General features: G+C 43.7%; 1 protein-coding gene across 1 annotated transcript in view; it reads right to left on the minus strand.

Annotated features, from left to right (window-relative positions):
• ITPR1 (inositol 1,4,5-trisphosphate receptor, type 1) overlaps nucleotides 1–18457 on the minus strand; it is a 191774-nt gene that overhangs the window by 135200 nt on the left and 38117 nt on the right. The window contains exon 4 of the mRNA XM_014946800.1: nucleotides 3984–4099. Within this exon, the coding sequence (XP_014802286.1) occupies nucleotides 3984–4099 (116 nt within the window). The remainder of the gene's footprint in view (nucleotides 1–3983; nucleotides 4100–18457) is intronic.

Here is an 18457-nt window from a genome sequence, read left to right on the forward strand (position 1 = left end):
CATTTCAAAGCAGTGGGAAAAGAGTGAACATCTGAAACAGTGCCATTTCCTTTTTCCAGCCTCCAACGGTGTCATTTCCAATTCCCTCGTTCAGTTGGTTAGGAAGAGATACACACCACTTAAACAATCTGCAAGATGGGTAGAATTTGACAAAATTTTGGAATAAAACAGGAGATGAAAAACTCAGACAAGATAAAACAAGCCATGAGAAGACAAGACCACACCTATGGAGGGAAGGGGAAAAGGGATGGGTGACAACTCAGGCCAGAAAGTCTGTATTACTTTTTGTTGACTTCTATACAAATTGAAAGAAAAGGACCTCAGCTTTGCATTTTTGTTTTACTTTGCCAGCCTAGGCCACAACTTTTCCACAGCTCATCTTTCTATAACAACTCTAATCTCCTCAACACGCAGCAGGATTATTTAGAAGAGGCTTCACAAATGCCCAACAGCAGCTCTGGATCCCCGAATTCCCAGCTCCCAGCAGCAGAGACCTCAGACATCACCAGCCTGAAGAAAAACCCCCACGTTACATTATAGACCAGCTGTGAAAATACAGCTGGGCATTTCTGGATCACACCACCCTGGAAATAAAAGGGAAAGCCCTTGCAAAACTGAACGATCATAGGGACACATTGTTCAGTTTAATAACTTCATTTCTAACTAGTCTCTTGCACTTTGTTTCATTTTAAAAGAAGTGATCTCTCTCGCTCAGGCAGTTTTCAAACCAATTCATTTGGTAAAGAAATTCTCTCTTACTTTACATTAAAGGAGATTCTTTCACTAAAAAAAAGTTAATCTGTATTTCCTTTAACAACTATCTAGTGGTAATTTAAAACTAGACTTTTTTGGAGGCTCAGCACCGATGTTTATGGTTTGGTTCTCAGATCTAAAGAACTACAGGAAGTCCAGTTTTTTCTTGGAGGAGAAGAAAGCGCGCAGAGTTCCTAACTGCAGTAAGGTAAAGCAGTAATAACACGGGACGAAGCTGAGCTACTGCACAGGAAGAGCCATCTGTAGACTGTTATAAAATCTCAGCATCTTCAGCTTACACAAAAAAGTGCTATTTTTAGAAGCCGTGCTAGGTATTATTGCTGGCTCTGACTCCGGGAGAACCTGGAATACAGCTGCTCATTCAAATTCAAAAATACCTTCCGAAACACAATACAGCAGAATTTTCTCTTTATCACTGAAACACAACTTTTCTTTGCTCGATTTCAAAGCATTCTGTCAGGAAAGGAGTTCTTCAAGCCACTTCCTCTCAAATTTCAAAAGCAATCACAAGGAGATGACTTCTTTGCCTGCTCTGGATCGGGTGCCACATTTATTACACAGAAAGAAGATAGGCTGTTCTGTGAAAATACCATTAAGACTTTGGGTGCGTTTCAACAGCACACACCAAAAATTGACAATAATCACTCAGGAAGAAAGAATCATTTTTTCTGGCCGCTAGATGTCAGCTTCTCAACTGGCACTGACTCCTGATACCAAAGAAAGACAAGTGTCCCAGATTTTAAATCCCTTAAATGGCATTAACTTAAAATAACCTGACCTCAGCATTGAGCGCTCCACAGCAGACAATAAATTCCACCAGCAGACAAACAGAAGCCAAAAAAGGCAAGTGATGATGAATACATCTTGAATCACCAATTTCGTTAGAAATTAAATGCACTGATAAAGAAATCTAATTACAGGCAGAGCTAACAACCGTATGCACATGTCTCAGGGCATAGTCCCCCAGTACACATCTTGCAAAACACAGGGGGTTTTAGGGTATTCCACGTGCCAACAAAGGGAAAAGATGCCACAGGTACCCATAGGATGGGCAGAAAATTAAGTTTTGATATATGTGACATACACAAGACCAAATTATTTTGAAGCCACACATCAACCCCAGGCCACTGAAGACCTGATTTGGCACATGCTACATAAAAGATTAGCCTTTATGTCAAAGTGATGGATATTAAATAATCTCCAAGAAAACTCTAAAGTACTTGGACCCTTTCACCAAAGCAAGCAAGCAGTTCATGCACAGGGGTACATTTCTGTGCAGCCATCACTCAGCTGTGGCTAAATAGTGGAAAAATCTAATCCTGCATTTCTATGGGGACTCCAGCACAAAATGGTAAAGCGTCGGGTCCCAAACACCCAAGTGGCACCAACTGAGGAAAGAGAAGACAACTTTAAATGACATTGTAATGCAAAGGCAATTACACAGCATTTTTATTCTACATGATGCAGTATTTAGACCAAACTTGCTCTTAAAACCCATGAATTAACACATATACCCATGGGCATAAACTCTCCCCTTCCCTTATGCACCAGAAAAACCAAACCCAGAACCGCCTATTAATTAAAGCTCCTTTTATCAGGAGAATTGTGGCACAAGCGAGGGGACCTTTGTGCTATAGCCAGTACCAAAATAGCTCTCTCCTTGCCAAGTTAATACTTCTAGGTTATAAAATTATGTTTTCAGAAGCAAAATGAGTCAAACAGCCAGGCTTTGTGACAAGCAGGAGCACGGCAGCCATATGGCAATCAACAAATGACACTCTCCTACAGGGCCATTTTGCATTTCAGTCTACAATGAGCTTAATATAGGCCTAAAGAAACTAAAAATATTTAGAATTGTAATTTTGACATGAAGTACTCTAGCTATGCAATTTTAACATAAACACAGAGTTTATTTAACTCTAAAGTCAACAGATGGTATTTAAGTTGGCTTTTTTTCTTGTACATAGGAACTCTAAAAACAGCAATCAATTGCCTTACTGGGTTTTCTACTGCTGAATGTCAACATTTTACCCACAAAATATTAAATATTGCAAACTAATAAGGAAGGAGAGGCTTGTCTGGCCTTATAATTACTCATAATTACCCATCAGCCTTTACATGTATCAACAGCAGCTACGTTTGATTGAGGAATCCCAATAGATTTATCTGATGGGTAGCTCAGAGGGCATCCACCAGCACAAAGCACCTGGGATTTCCCACATCGAGATGCAGCAGCTGAGAATCCTCCTCTCTGTGTAGTTTGAAGAGTCCCATTTTTGTGCTGTTACCACCCAAAATGCCCACATAAAGCACTATTATAGGATAAGGACAAAAAATTAAGTGGCTACCGTGACTCTAACCCAGGATTGTACATACCAATTTTGGGGCACACAGACCTTGAAGAGCTCGGTGTCAGAAATCAGAGCACATTAAAAGAATAAAATCTCAGTGTATGTCCCAAAAGGAGCCTTGGATGCTGATTTCATCCTCTCTTAGTGTCTCCTGGTTAATCATGTCAAGTTGATTGGAAATATTTAAAGTTGTATGAACAACAGGATGCCCATGAGACAGCAATGTGTCCTTGTGGCCAAGAAGGCCAATGGTATCCTGGGGTACATCAAAAAGAGCATGGCCAGCAGGAGGGAGGTCATCCTGCCCCTCTGCTCTGCCCTGGGGAGGCCCCAGCCTGAGCACTGGGACCAGTTCTGGGCTCCCCAATTCAAGAAAGACAAGGAACTGCTGGAGAGGGGACAGCAGAGGGCTACAGAGATGATGAGGGGCCTGGAGCATCTCTCTGACGAGGAAAGGTTGAGGGACTTGGGGCTTTTTAGTCTGGAGAAGACTGAGGGAGGATCTGATCAACACCTATAAATACTTCAAGGGTGGGTGTCAGGAGGATGGGACCAGTCTTTTTTCAGTGGTGCCCAGGGACAGGACAAGAGGAAATGGGCACAAACTTGAACATGGGAAGTTCCACCTAAACATGAAGAGGGACCTCTTTACTTTGAGGGTGGCAGAGCCCTGGAAGAGGCTGCCCAGAAAGGTGGTGGAGTCTCTGCCTCTGGAGATATTCAAACCAGCCTGGACGTTCCTGTGGGACCTGCTCTGGCAGGGGATTGGAGGAGGTGATCTCCAGAGGTCCCTTCCAGCCCCCTATCATTCTGTGGATGACAGTGTTGATGACCAACAGCAGCCTAATCAATACTTACGTGCAGTTTATTGAGCAGCACCGCATCCGTTGTGCTGTTGGCGCCAGGCTTCGCTGCTTTCCAGAACTGCTTTTGAGCAGAGTACCGGTTCATGGGGCAGAGTTTGAACAGGCAATCTACAAAAAAACAAACGAAATAGAGAGATTGCTTCAACCGTTCCTAATTATCTGGATTTTTGCTGCTGACATTGTCCAAATACTCCAGCAGCGAGGAAAGGTTTATAAACAAATTCCAAAAAAGCTCTTGATCAGACAAATGCTTTTTTGAGTAACAGGAATGTTGCCTCATGAACGATAAAAATTAACTGTTGCTGCCAAACATCTGATGCAAGACCAGAAAATTTATAACTTGTCCCAGTCAAAACTGCTACCAGACTAAAATGGTAACGCTTTCCAGTGCTTTCCCAGGCAAACTGAGCCGTTTTACACACAACTTCTCCGTTTTCTACTTGAGCAGGTAGGCTGTTTCACACAAATTGGAGATTGGTGGGGTGGTTTTTTTTTCAGTTTTTGTTTGGTTGGTTCATTTCGTTGTGTTTTCTTTTTTTTGTTTGTTTAGTTTTTAAATCAAATCCCTTCTATTCCTAAGGTAGCACAAAGAATTGGAGAAACTCCCCAAATAAAGCAGCAGCAGCATAAAATACCCCCAAGGAGCAGCACACACCAGCACAGACATCCAAAGCACAGCCCCAGGTCACAGCAAACCCCCGGGGGGGTGAGGTTCTTTACCCAGTCCATCCACACTGTTGATTTAACCTTCTGCCTGGCAAAAGCCAGGAATTACAGCTCATTAGTCTTATTAAAAATACATTTTTGTATTAAGGAGATGCTAACTTATCAGTAATAAAACCAAAGTAGCTGCATTTACTATTTTCCCCTCTCCTTTGTTGCTAAGCAACGCAACACGCAAAAAAAATAAATTAAGCTATTCCAAGACAGTGCCTAAAGTAGCAGCTTAGAAGTTTAAACAAAGTGCCAGAAAAGCCAGAAGGGCTGATCCGGGTGCCTCTTTGGTGATGGTGGGGATGTAAGGCTTCGGGCTTCTGATTCACGTGGTGGTTCCCCAGGCTCCTGGTGTGTTCTGCCAGGCAAGCACTGCCATGTGGGAGGCAGGAAGCTGAGGACAGACCCACCGGGGGGGTCTTATCTTCACCTTCTGGGCTTCCTGGCTAACAGAGACATTGGACGGGGGCCAACCAAAAAGAGGAAAACCCCACGCTGGAGACAAGTCATTTCAGCTCTGCCAGAGGTTAACATTACGGGGGCATGTTGTGATAGGACAAGGGGAATGGCTTCAAACTGGAAGAAAGTAGATTTAGATTGGATCTCGGGAAGAATTTTTTCACTCTGAGGGTGGTGAAAGCCTGGCCCAGGTTGCCCAGAGAAGCTGTGGCTGCCCCATCCCTGGAGGGGTTCAAGGCCAGGTTGGAGGGGGCTTGGAGCAACCTGGGCTGGTGGGAGGTGTCCCTGCCCATGGCAGGGGATGGGATGGATGGTCTGCAAGGTCCCTTCCAAATCCAACCATTCTGTGAAAGTTGCTGAAGGTGCTGAGCCCTGCTAGAGACAGACATTGATAATTTTAATTCAGGATGCCATTTGAGATGGACACCTTCCCTCTTCTCATGCCTTTTTAAAAGAAAAGACCTACGTGACATCACTCTGTCCATCTAACCCAGCCTCAAAGTACCAGGAGAGCACACAGAACACTTTTCACAGATGGGCAAAGGTCTGTCTTCAAAACTAAACCCCCTTCCTGCTGAAGCACTGGTGGCAGAGTATCATTTCATCTCAAAGTGACAGCCACATGGGGTGATCAACTTGTCCCAAACCACCACGGCAACTCCCACAGCCTGCTGGGCTGGTGGCCCAGTACACCAGGAGCTGGGTATGGCACTGGGGACCTCTAATGGAGTGAGGAAGGAGCTAAGGGTATGTGGAAGGAGATTTAATTGCATCTATGCAGAACGACTTGCCTCCACTCTGACACCACCAGCTTACAGCTTCTGAACAAAGGAGAAAAGTGGAAAACGAAGCGCAAACCACACTTTCCAGGTTTGCTCTCTTCATCGTATTTTTCATTTACATAAAGATGATTCACAGCGATTGACAGCACAGAAGAGATTCAAAAAGCCACTGCAGGCTGGCACTTTGAGCTAAGACTATGCATTGTAAGCAACGCACCAGTTACAAAATTTTCTATTTTTGCCTAAACCATCAGTTCACACAATGACAGCAATTAACACACAGAACTGCAGAGAAGAATTAATTGTATGCTAGATTTAGTCACAGTGCAAGTGTACTTTTTCCCCCCCCCATCTTTTTCAGTCAAGAAAAGTTGTCAAGTTCAGCTCAACTTCTACATTGGCAGCTGCAAGAACCTCCTCTCCTCCCAGGGTAGAGGTCTGCAAGTGTTTGAGCTTGTCCAACCCAAGAAGGGAAAACATCACTTGCTTTTCTAAGGTTCTATTCCTAGTTACAAAGCTACAGATCTACAACAAACAATGAAAAGCACCCAACCTTTTTTTTTTTTCTAATATTTGTTCCACAAAAATGTATTTCTTAAGCAGCTGAGGAGTTAAACTTTGCCTTATTCCCCTTAATATGACCACCACTGGATGTATTTTGCCATAGGTCAAACTACATCAACTTTATGGCCAGAAGACTTTTAGATCTCCCCATTCCATAGTGGTATGTGTTGATGAAAATCAACACGCAAGGATGTGGGAGCTGAGTACCATGGTGGTCAGCAAACTGCAACCCCCAGCAGCGATGGCTGTGTAAGACAAACCAATTACTTGTCAGACATGATACTTAAGGAAGTGAGGTTTATTTCTAACAAATAGAAAATGAAGCTGAAACAATCAGCTATTTGCTCTGACCATAGATTCAAGCAGCTGTAGCCACATGGAAAAGGTGATAAATAAAGCTATTGCTGCAAAGTAATTACATCTTATTCTTTGCTGTTTGTTGAATATTAACCACGACAGAATGCATTTCCTATTCAGATCTTCATGATATACAGTGAAAAATAGCAGAATTCAACACTAAGTATAAAAATAAAATACTACGTAACTGCTGATGAAACGATGACACATCATCAAGCTTGAACACCCAAAAAGGTCCTGCAGGAAAGAGCCACTGTGTAATTGTGTACTACCCCATGGTGCAGATGGCACAAACATGACGAATGAAGGTTATATGGACACATATTAAATGTGCATTTCAGTGTTTCCAAGCTAAATCCTGCTCTTTCGTCAGCAATGGCTTTGCATCTAATAAATTGGACTGAGTAAGACCCTAATTGTCCCGTGTGACACATTAATGCGCTCGCTGCTTGGACACTGAGGTCCCCACATGGGTCTCTGCCACCTGGAGCTCACAAAAACATTTTCAGTGCTGCTTGTTTACCGTCTGCATGTACCAGCATCACAGAGTAATAATCACAATCAAGGATACTGGAAACACTAGAAAATTCTATGCTCTGAAGTGTTTGGGGGTTCAAGAAAGAGAAACTTGCCAGCTACGTTACACCAACTCCAATTCTTCCCACCCCATGCTTTTTATTTTCTCTTCTTCCTTTTCCATTCCCTTCTTGTGTATCAGACCTTGGTTCTTTCCTTCCCAGAGTCCCCAAACTCCCAGCCCTTCCTGCCAGTCCAAGCCCAACTGGACCAATTCTCTGCTTCCACCCCAATTAATTTATTTGCGTCCCCCACAATTATTGATTCACTCCTCCCTTCTCTCTTCCCCCCATGACACCAACGTACAGGTCTCCTCCTAACACTTGTGGAGGGATTACGTTCTGCCCAGATGGATTAAGTTTTGTCCAGACAATCCTCATTTCCCAAGGTTTCCCAACTTCATCATCCATGGCATTGTACACCCCCAAAGCGTAAGGGACCAGAACATTTTTAAAAAAATAAATATATATATAATAATGCCAGGCTTTTTCCCTTAACCATCACCACAGTATTTTGCCAATCACTATTTAGGAATGCAGATCCCCCCCAAAGCGTAAGGGACCAGAATGTTTTAAAAAATATATATATAATAATGCCGGGCTTTTTCCCTTAACCATCACCACAGTATTTTGCCAATCACTATTTAGGAATGCAGATCTTCCTTTAGAAATACAACTGGGAAAAGTACCTGCCAAAAAAATAAATAGTAATAATGCAAGACTTGTCTAAAATTGCAAATACCCACTAACCTCAGAGAGGCTGGAATGATTTGGGGAAGCCAGTAGAGTATTTCAGAGCCCACCCAGGATATCATCACCTTCTTCCTCACCAAGTTTCCAATAAATACTTAAATCAAACATACTTATGCAATTCCAGCCTTCCCTTCAGAGGGTTTCCCCACCACTTGGGGCATTAAATGGTGTTACCAGGTCAGTTCTACCCTGGGTATATGAAGACAGCTCAGAAAGTTGCTACCCCGACACCCAAAGCTCTTCATGGACACCAACTATTAAAACTTCCCACCTTTGCTCCTTTCAGAGAGCAGCTCAGGTAGGTTTTTGAGCTGCTGGACACAATTTTCCTCTCTCTGCCATTCTCTAACGAGCTCATTTCTAAATGCTCTGGAATTACTCTTAGCTCCAGCCCGGCTGGTTGTGTAATGCACCACTCATCATTGTTTCCAATTCTGCCCCCGCTATTTTAAGCATTTTAGTAGAAAGTCTTCACCAACTTTTCTGCAGTTAGAGAATCCGGGCATCAAACATTTTGTTGGCAAAAAAGGTGTGTCATTTATTCCATTTTTTAAACATACATCCAGATTTTACTAAATGCCAACTGGAGAAAGGTAAGAGTCAAAAAAAATTATTCCCTCTCTCAAAAACCTTCCTATTTCAGAGTACTTTCATCTATAAAGATGAAGATATTTAAAAAGTCACTTAAAAAACTCACTGAATATTTAACACCAACACAGCTGTTTCTTCGTTACTTGAAAAAAACCAAACTCCTTTTTGCACAGCAATACTAAAATTAAAAGAAAATTAGCAATTCCCTGTTGAAATTTAGCAGTTTTCTCTTCAGACTTTTCTAAACTTGGATACCTGATATTTCCCGAAGGCCAAAGCCTGCTTACAGTAAAGAATGAATATAAGGATAGTATTTTTTATTTTATTTTTAATATAAAAAATAGCAGCAAAGAAGATGAAGTAGTAACATAGCTGGCAAGGATGGAAATACTGCAAATAGAACTTCTTGCCTTTATACTTATGAAAGTTGCACAGCTTTAATTCACTCACAAGGATGATAACACTCCATAGGATGAAGAGATTATTTATTTAAAGGCAAAATGAAGGCCTCTTTTGTGTTTAAGTGAAATATTTTCATGCAGGAGGCATATAGAATAATACAAAATGCATATATTCAATCACGGGCAAGTTTCACCTCCTCAAAAGCCCTCGGATTACTACATCATCTATTTCTATACTTGTTCCTTCTGAAGTTTAAAATGAATAGATGACAGCCTAAGAGGTTCAAAGAATATAGAACAAAAGCTGCTACAGAAGTGTGTTGATTATTAATCATTCCTCCATTTCCATAAAGAGGAAGGGGAAAAAAAAAAATAAGAACCTGATCCCACTGAAATTACTGTCTTTGTGATGAGAAGACATCCTTCCATTTGCAATTTGCAGCGAAGCGGCTTTGCTGGGAGCACAGAAAAACCATTTTAAAAAATACCTATTTTTTAAGGGTGCCCTAAAGGCTTGACCTGCTGTCCCGGCGGAGCCTGCTCCAGCAAAACAAGCAAGAAAATAAACCTGAACTCTACAATTTTAGCCCAGTGGAAGGCGGTGATTGAAGTCTTATGTGGCCAACGCTTCTGCCATGCCTTAACTGGGGAAAATTTAAGCCTGGGTGAGAAGAGGCATTTTTATTCCAAGCCCAAAGGTCTTGTCACAGTCACACGTGTGAAGGCAAAGCCAACCCAATCATTCAGGAGTCAAACACTGAACTAGTTACAGGATAAAATATATTAGAGGTTCCTGCTGCTGTGGAATCTGTCACCTTCCTCCCGCACGCTGCCACGTCTTACCTGCTCCAAGGGCTTTCAATGGCTTTCTTTTGAAAGCAGAATAAAGGAGGAAAAAAATCACCCGTGTAACCGACATTTAAATGGAGAGCCCGCATGATTTACGATCTAAATATATTTTAATTTTTGTGTTAAAATAACCACCCTCCATTCATATCTGCAAGACACAAGGGTAACCGCCCTGTTGCCACTGTACTCGTTTATGCACGGTTCTACCAATGGAAACAGCTACTTCATTCTTTCAAGCTGTAACAACAGAGGAAATAATGTAATTGTTATTAATTTAGAGCTGATGCATCAAACCCAACCAAGGGAGGAGACCGCAACTGAGATTTTGGAATGAAAAATTGTAGACCTGAGAGCTGGACACTGAACATCAATGCTTGCTACATCAACAGTATTCATTAATGCAACATTAATTGAAAAGAAATGGATTTTTGAACACCTAACAAATTAGCATGTGACTCGATGTTGTTAGTAACTTCACAGTAACCAACACAGCATATCAGATGCACCGAAATTTACTGTCCTTCAGTGAAAATTGAGCAAGAAAACTTCATTCTAACAAGAAGAGCGACGACACGGCTGCTCACCTGCAGGGAAAATCACCTCCCGAGGCTCTGGACACACGGCCATGTCTGGGGTAAATTAAGAACCAAAGCACCCACAACTCACAAACACCTTCCAAAGCCCTCAAGACCAAAGGTAGCAAATTGCCCCCAAAAAACTACCAAAAGACTAACATGAGAAATGCACCTTTAAGTAAACATCTTAGGTACCAAAGAGTTCAGAATACACCAGTGTTTGTTTTACTTCTGCATGTAACCTCTTTGGTCTCCTTCAGAAAGAAAACTGCTACTCGAAAAAGAGAGAAATATTTAGACACTGGATATACAGGCAGTTCCAAAAGGAAACATTTGCAGGAAAGAGCAGATTCGTTTTTCAGTCTCTGGGGCGAGTGAAGATGCTTCATGAAAACACAGAGCCAGGAGGGACAGCAAGAAAAAAAAAAACACCAACACACAAAAACCAATCAACCCACCCCCCAAAAACCCACTGATGCATTTAACTAAAACATACCCCGTTTGACATCTAGGGGGTGAGGTTAAAGAATGCAAGAAAACCGGCAGCCTCCTTGTTGCTGAGATGGAGAACATGTCCCTGGATGGGCAATATATGGGACAACAGGAGATCTATGAAGACAACACGACACTGAGTTTATTCAGAGAAAACGGTCAAGGACAGAGAGTGAGTACACCAGGTACCCTTGAAAGCATTAACGTCTTATTTATGGGCCCAAAGGATAATTCGGACCAAGAGAAAGTACTTAAATTAAGCTTAGAATAAGCTCAAGAACCCTTAGGGGGAAAAAAAAAAATAAAATCAAAGCACCATGATGGCTCTCAGATAGTAATAAATACAAGCCAGAAAAAAACCTCTTAATGTTGAGCAGAGGGGAAAAAAAAAAAAAATATGAGAGAAGAGTTCCGAACTGCAGACATTATTTTGAGCTTAGCCAGGATCTCAACAAAGCTAATTTCAGTGAACGTTTTTACTGTCTTAGCTCATCTCCGTCTCTGGTCCAGCATGAAAAGAAATCCTGGGCTAGAGCAAACCTTGCCAAGAGGCAAGTCCAAAGGCCAACCCCCTCTCTCCCACACGCACCGAAAATCAAGTTTTTTTACACACAAGGAGAAGCGTTTATGCTTTGTATGAGAGGAATTCACCAAACTAAGGTGAATACAAGGTGCAGAAGTGGTTTTAAGTAAGTTGTTGTGGCTTTATCCTTTGTGAGGGGTATCCTTAACTTGGGCAGGCACCCATCATCACCCTTTTAAGGGTTCCTGTGATAAATCTCCCCATGAGGCACTAAATCACAACCCTCAAAACATGAGCCCTGGGACCTTCTGCCTCAAAATCGTCAGGTCTTTCCAGCCTGTGTGGGTAGCTTTCTGCACTAGCAGTGAACCACAGTATAGTCATCTGCTGGCCCTATTTCATTCTATTTTGACTGATTTCACCTTCACGTTTGCTTCTTCACTTGGTTCCTGCTTTTCCGGAATCAAGTTCCTGCTGGAAAGGGGTCGGGAAGCGGGGGCAGGAGGCAGGGAACGGCTCAACAGCCCGAGCACAGGAAAAACAAGGAAAGCTCAGATTTCAGACACCCTCAGCAAGCGCCAGTGTCAAGCAGTATGGAAAGAATAGGGTTGTGCTATTAGCCAGAGCTGACGTGACTGAAGAGCATCATAAAAGTTGTTTCTATTTAAGCAAGCTTTGCGTGCGTGTCGTAAGGAACGAGCCACCACAGCATCACGCAAATCAGAAAGGCAAATTTTTCAGCCGTTCAATAAAGTAACTCGATTTTCAGCTTGTAAATGCATTTGGCTTAAAGAAAGCCCACACTGCCAAAAAAAAAAAAGATACCGGGAAGTTAAATAAATATTTGATAATATTATTGAAGTCTAGGTTAGAAGAACTGAAGGAATAATAAAAACTGAATTCAGTGCTTGAATTTTTATTACGCTAATGAAGCGTTTGGGATCCTCTGCCTGAAAGGCTTATTTGTTGTTTTCCTTCTGCACTGAGGCCATATTCCCACCCCCCGGCCTCGCTGCTGCTGCAGAATTGCCAGTAGTCCCCAAAACCCCAGGTTCACAGGACTGGTAGATTGCTGGAAAGCTCCTTGAGCCCTTCCCTCCCTCCCAAAGGCAGAATTAACCATGTCTGCTCCGTTCCTGAAGCCATCTATTCCAGCCCGCCACTATTTCTGTATCTAACCTATTTATTTTTACAATTCGGGCCCATTGCAACTTTCCCTCTCCACGTGACTGTGCGGAACTAAACTTCTCCCAAAAAAACCAATCAGTCTTGTTCCTGACCATCACCCTCCTCTGGATTTTCTCTCGCCGGCTCACATCTTTCTGGAAATACGAGGTGCAGCACTAAACAAGATACTTCACTTGAGGCTCTGCCAGGAAGGAACACTGGAAAAAAAATAATTACTATGGCTTTTGGCAATGTTTCTTTCTGGATATTCCAAGGCAGCAACTGCACTTTTTGTAACAGCACAGCATCGACCTCTCCTACTCCAATGGTGATTCCTGCCATCCCCACATCCTCTCCTACCACGCTGCTGCGTGTGCCCATCATAGAGCCATAAAATTGTCTGGGTTGGAAGAGACATTTAAGATCATCTAGTCCAACCATCAACCTAACTCTGATAAAACCCATCACTAACCCATGTCTCTAAGCACTATGTCAACCCAGCTTTTAAGTTTCTCCAGAGGATGGTGCCTTGACCACTTCCCTGGGCATCCTCCTCCTGGGCAGCAGTTGACATAAGCCCCCACTGAATGACTTCCTTTGATTTACAAGGCAATTCTGAGTGAATTCCCAAGTTGTCATCTCCTCTGCGGGGCTGGCAGAGGACAGCCAGCTGTGAGAATCGCAGGTACCAGCAGCACCCAGTGCTATGCTGGGAGCAGGCAGCATCATAGAATCATCTAGTTTGGAAGGGACCTTCAAGATCATCTAGTCCAACCATGAACCTAACTCTGACAAAAAGACTCATCACTAAACCATGTCCCCCAGCACCATGTCAACCCATTTTTTGAACGCCTCCAGGGATGGTGCCTCAACCACCTCCCTGGGCAGCCCATTCCAAGGCTTCATAACCCTTTCAGTGTAAAAATTTTCCCTAATATCCAACCCGAACCTCCCCTGGTGCCACTTGAGGCCATTTCCTCTTGTCCCATCACCTGTTCCTTGGGAGAAGAGACCGACCCTGACACATCCATAAGGCCTGTGCTGCTGCAGGGATATTCCAGTAAACTGGCCACCGATGGACTCGAGTGGCACTATTTGAAGAGCTTAGCAAAGCAAAGATAAATGCAAAAAAAAAAAAACCAAACAAAAAAACCCCAAAGAAACAAAACAAAAAAACCCACAAAACCACCCTGACCTGCCTTAATTACAGGAAGCAGCACCCTGGGGTTGAATAGAGAAGATGGTGCTGCTGAACTGTGCTGCGCTCCCAGGCAAACAGGGTGAAACACCTGCCTCCACATCTGCTTTCTGAGCCTGCAAGCCTTATTCCTTGCTCTCTGTTCCTAGGCTGGGCTTAAGTCCTTCCCCTCGCTCGCTGAGGCCCTCTCCCTACTTTAAACAGTCACCATCCTTTTGGCAGGGGACCAGAGATGCTCTTGCCGAAGCCTGTCAGATGATGCTCCTCAAGCTCGCCCCGTGGCCGGACACCACTCCCCTCTGCAGGAACAGAGTGCAGGAGACACCAACAAATCATGCAGCTAATTAAAATTTGGCCAAAGTCCTCCATAACCTCGTCTCAGCACTGGAGACAGCACTCTGGTTGTCATTATAAAAAGCAGGTTATCCCGACAGGGTATATATATGCTGTAAACACAAGTGCTGCCATATATTGCCCCTGCTCAGATTGTCTGCCGACGCACACCAGCGTGTTACAGCAGAGAATAAAACACTTCAGGCACTCCTAAAAAGCAGAATATTCCAGTTTGAAGAGTTAAGCTGCGCTAGCACCGCTGCAAAAATGCCATCTATAGCTTCAGAGATCAAAAATGAAAGCGGAAAGTAGTCCCTGAACTCGTAGAACAGCCCCTTCCAGGAGCAGCCGAGGAGCACTGCGTGACCAAAAAAGGCGAGTGAGAGCTGGAAGCCAAAGCAGCAGAGCCCGGCTGCTGCAGGGGAAAAAAAAAAAAAACACCCAGACAGCTGGATAATAGAAGGGCCAACACGCCAGCTTCACTCCCCGGGTCGCAAATGGGAAGAACAAATGTTCAGCGACCGCGAGCGGAAGCAGAGGCTGCCAGGGGAGGCCTGGAGGCATTTATCCCGGCCGGCGGGAGCCGACAGAGCATTCTTACTGCAGTTACAGAGCATTCTTACTGCAGTTCCGTTAGGGGTTTGGTTTTTTTTGTTGTTGTTTTTTATTCTTTTTTTGTTAAAGCAACGTGATGCCGTCATTCTAAACAGGACAAGGGAATCGCCGGAGATTATGGCTGGAAAGAGATGCTGATGGGGCACTTACCGTCACCCGAAGGGAGCACCCAGAACCAAAAAATCCCAATCCCCAAAATCCCAGCCTGACACACATTTCACCCTCCTGCCAAAAGCTGCTAGACAAGGACAAGCACAACGGTGGAGCTGCTAAAAAGAGAACTGCTCATTTTTCAACTTCAAAAGAAACTGAGTTGGTTTTTTTCTTTTCTATTTTTTTTAAAAAGAAACCTCACTCGAGTGTCATTCAATTTATTTTAGCCTGCTCTGCTATTTAATTACCTTCCAGAAAAAAAAAAAGAAATAGAACTTGCCATTGTCCATCTACCTACACATGTCATCCAAGGCCAGGCTGGATGGGGCTTGGAGCAACCTGGTCCAGTGGGAGGTGTCCCTGCCCAGGGGGTGGCACCGGATGGGCTTTAAGGTCCCTTCCAACCCAAACCATTCTCTGATCTCTAAGGGTTGTTTCCTACAGGCTCCAAGTAGAAACTTTTTGCAGAAATAAACAGAGTTGACTTGGTGTCTACCGGGAAGAACAAATGTTCAGCGACCGCGAGCGGAAGCAGAGGCTGCCAGGGGAGGCCTGGAGGCATTTATCCCGGCCGGCGGGAGCCGACAGAGCATTCTTACTGCAGTTACAGAGCATTCTTACTGCAGTTCCGTTAGGGGTTTGGTTTTTTTTGTTGTTGTTTTTTATTCTTTTTTTGTTAAAGCAACGTGATGCCGTCATTCTAAACAGGACAAGGGAATCGCCGGAGATTATGGCTGGGAAGAGATGCTGATGGGGCACTTACCGTCACCCGAAGGGAGCACCCAGAACCAAAAAATCCCAATCCCCAAAATCCCAGCCTGACACACATTTCACCCTCCTGCCAAAAGCTGCTAGACAAGGACAAGCACAACGGTGGAGCTGCTAAAAAGAGAACTGCTCATTTTTCAACTTCAAAAGAAACTGAGTTGGTTTTTTTCTTTTCTATTTTTTTTAAAAAGAAACCTCACTCGAGTGTCATTCAATTTATTTTAGCCTGCTCTGCTATTTAATTACCTTCCAGTTTTTTCTTTTCTTTTTTTTTAAAAAAGAAATCTCACTTGAGTGTCATTCAATTTATTTTAGCCTGCTCTCGTCCCGTGGACATAGCAGCTTCTAGGACTCCTCAGTTCATCAATAAGGGATTGTGTCCCTGGAGAACAGGCTGTAAGAGCCTGTAACAGGAACACCAAAGAAATAGAACTTGCCATTGTCCATCTACCTACACATGTCATCCAAGGCCAGGCTGGATGGGGCTTGGAGCAACCTGGTCCAGTGGGAGGTGTCCCTGCCCAGGGGGTGGCACCGGATGGACGTGCTATCATCCATCTACCCACACGTCATCCAAGGCCAGGTTGAGATGGGGCTTGGAGCAACCTGGTCCGGTGGGAGGTGTCCCTGGCCAGGGGGTGGCACTGGATGGGCTTTAAGGTCCCTTCCAACCCAAACCATTCTCTGATCTCTAAGGGTTGTTTCCTACAGGCTCCAAGTAGAAACTTTTTGCAGAAATAAACAGAGTTGACTTGGTGTCTACCGTCCCGTGGACATAGCAGCTTCTAGGACTCCTCAGTTCATCAATAAGGGATTGTGTCCCTGGAGAACAGGCTGTAAGAGCCTGTAACAGGAACACCAAAACTTCACACAATAAACCCTTGAGTTAAAACATACTTGTAAAGGAAACCATCGATTTCATTTCTTTAACTTCTTGTCCAACTACTAAGCAGACCAAGAAGGTTGCTTTTAGGTGCTGTAGTTCCCCATGGTAACACCTACCTTATTTCCCTAAAATCCTTGAGAAAAGAGCAACCAAAAAAACCTCATTATGCTGATACCACAGTGAGAACACCCCAGCCATGGACCTCGAGGCTTGTTATTGTCCCTCTGTCACACCAGCTGGATGGGCCAAAGCAAGAGCTCCCCTTGCCCCACGCTCTCAGATGCTCCACTTTTTCACTTTCTAATTAGCACTCCCCTCTGCAGCACCTCCCGAGGAGCATCCATCCCCCTGTGCCTTCAATCCCAACCCCTGCTTCCGCAGCCAATTTACCTTCCAGAACACAATATTTACCAGCCATTGAATTTCAAAGCCTATTAATTGTGGCCTTCTCACAGCGTGTGGGAATCAACAGATCCATTCGTTTGGGTCCCCTCTCCTGCCAGCTGCAGGAGGATGAGCAAATCTGTACATTAGCGTGGCATTTGACAGTCACAGCTGGGACTTCACAGCAACATGCATTCAACTGAAAAATGGATGGGGAGGGGGAAGTGGTGATTAAGCCTTTACCTAGCTATCGCTACAGTGCTGACAAAGGTTTTCCTTAACACAGGGACTTCTCCCAGCCTTTAATTGATCCTGTAATGAAGCCCTCAGACCATAACAACATCTCAAGGCATTTACATTGCCAAGGGAAGCACCAGAAAGGACGGTGCATTAATTACAATCTGGTGACCAACAACATACATCCCTACCTGTATTTGTTTCTGTAAAGTCCAGAGAAAAATATATTCAAACCACTTAGTGCTACATCCATTTAAAAACTTTCCTTTTCCATAAAGGACAATAATTAGGTGTATTCAATGTTTTAAGCCACCTTTCAAGCTGTCTTACTGACATAGTAACTTATCAATCAGCGCGGAAGAAAGCTGGATTCTGAAGTGATGGATAGGCTGGTGAGAGCTATTAAATAACACCAGCTGCATCACCGTCTGAACACATCCCACACTCACATCCGCACGGAGTCAGCAAAGACAGTCATCTCGGATCACAAATACCACCTTCGTCCATAGCTTCACAGCAGCAATAACCTTCACAGTTCAGAAAAAGGCACCAGAGTCCTCTATTAACATTGTCTGCTCCTGTCCCTTCTCTTCTCTCATTTGTTTCAATCACTGTCTTTTTTTTTCAATTAGTATTTGTACCATAATTGTATTAAAACTCTTTTCTGGTTGTGTCAGGCGGTCCAGCATCATCTTCTAGATCTACGTCAGGTTTATGCCCTGATTTTCAGGATTTCAGATTAAATTAATCAGGTTTCAGATAAATTTTCCTTTTCTACACAAGGTCTCGGTGTTCAGAAACAGCAGAAGCAACTGAAAAAAATAATTCAATTATATCCAATAAATTTGATAATATCTATTTGCAACTGTTGGTCTGCAGAGCGGACCCAAGCCACAGTGCAGGCAGATGAAATCCTTTGGTGAGGAGACGCTGGGACAGCCCGAGATGGTCAATCACAGCCTAGGTGGCCCCAAACAGGGACCAAAGAGCCTTCAGAGGCAGGACCCAATGCCGCTGGTTTCACTGGCACGATGGGAGTGTTTTAAAAATTACTGCAGTCCTCTCCTGCTCTGCTGTAAATTTAAGAGGA

This window comes from Calidris pugnax, unplaced genomic scaffold (assembly GCF_001431845.1).
Source record: "Calidris pugnax isolate Ruff unplaced genomic scaffold, ASM143184v1 scaffold81, whole genome shotgun sequence".
In the NCBI taxonomy this organism is placed as follows: Eukaryota; Metazoa; Chordata; class Aves; order Charadriiformes; family Scolopacidae; genus Calidris; species Calidris pugnax.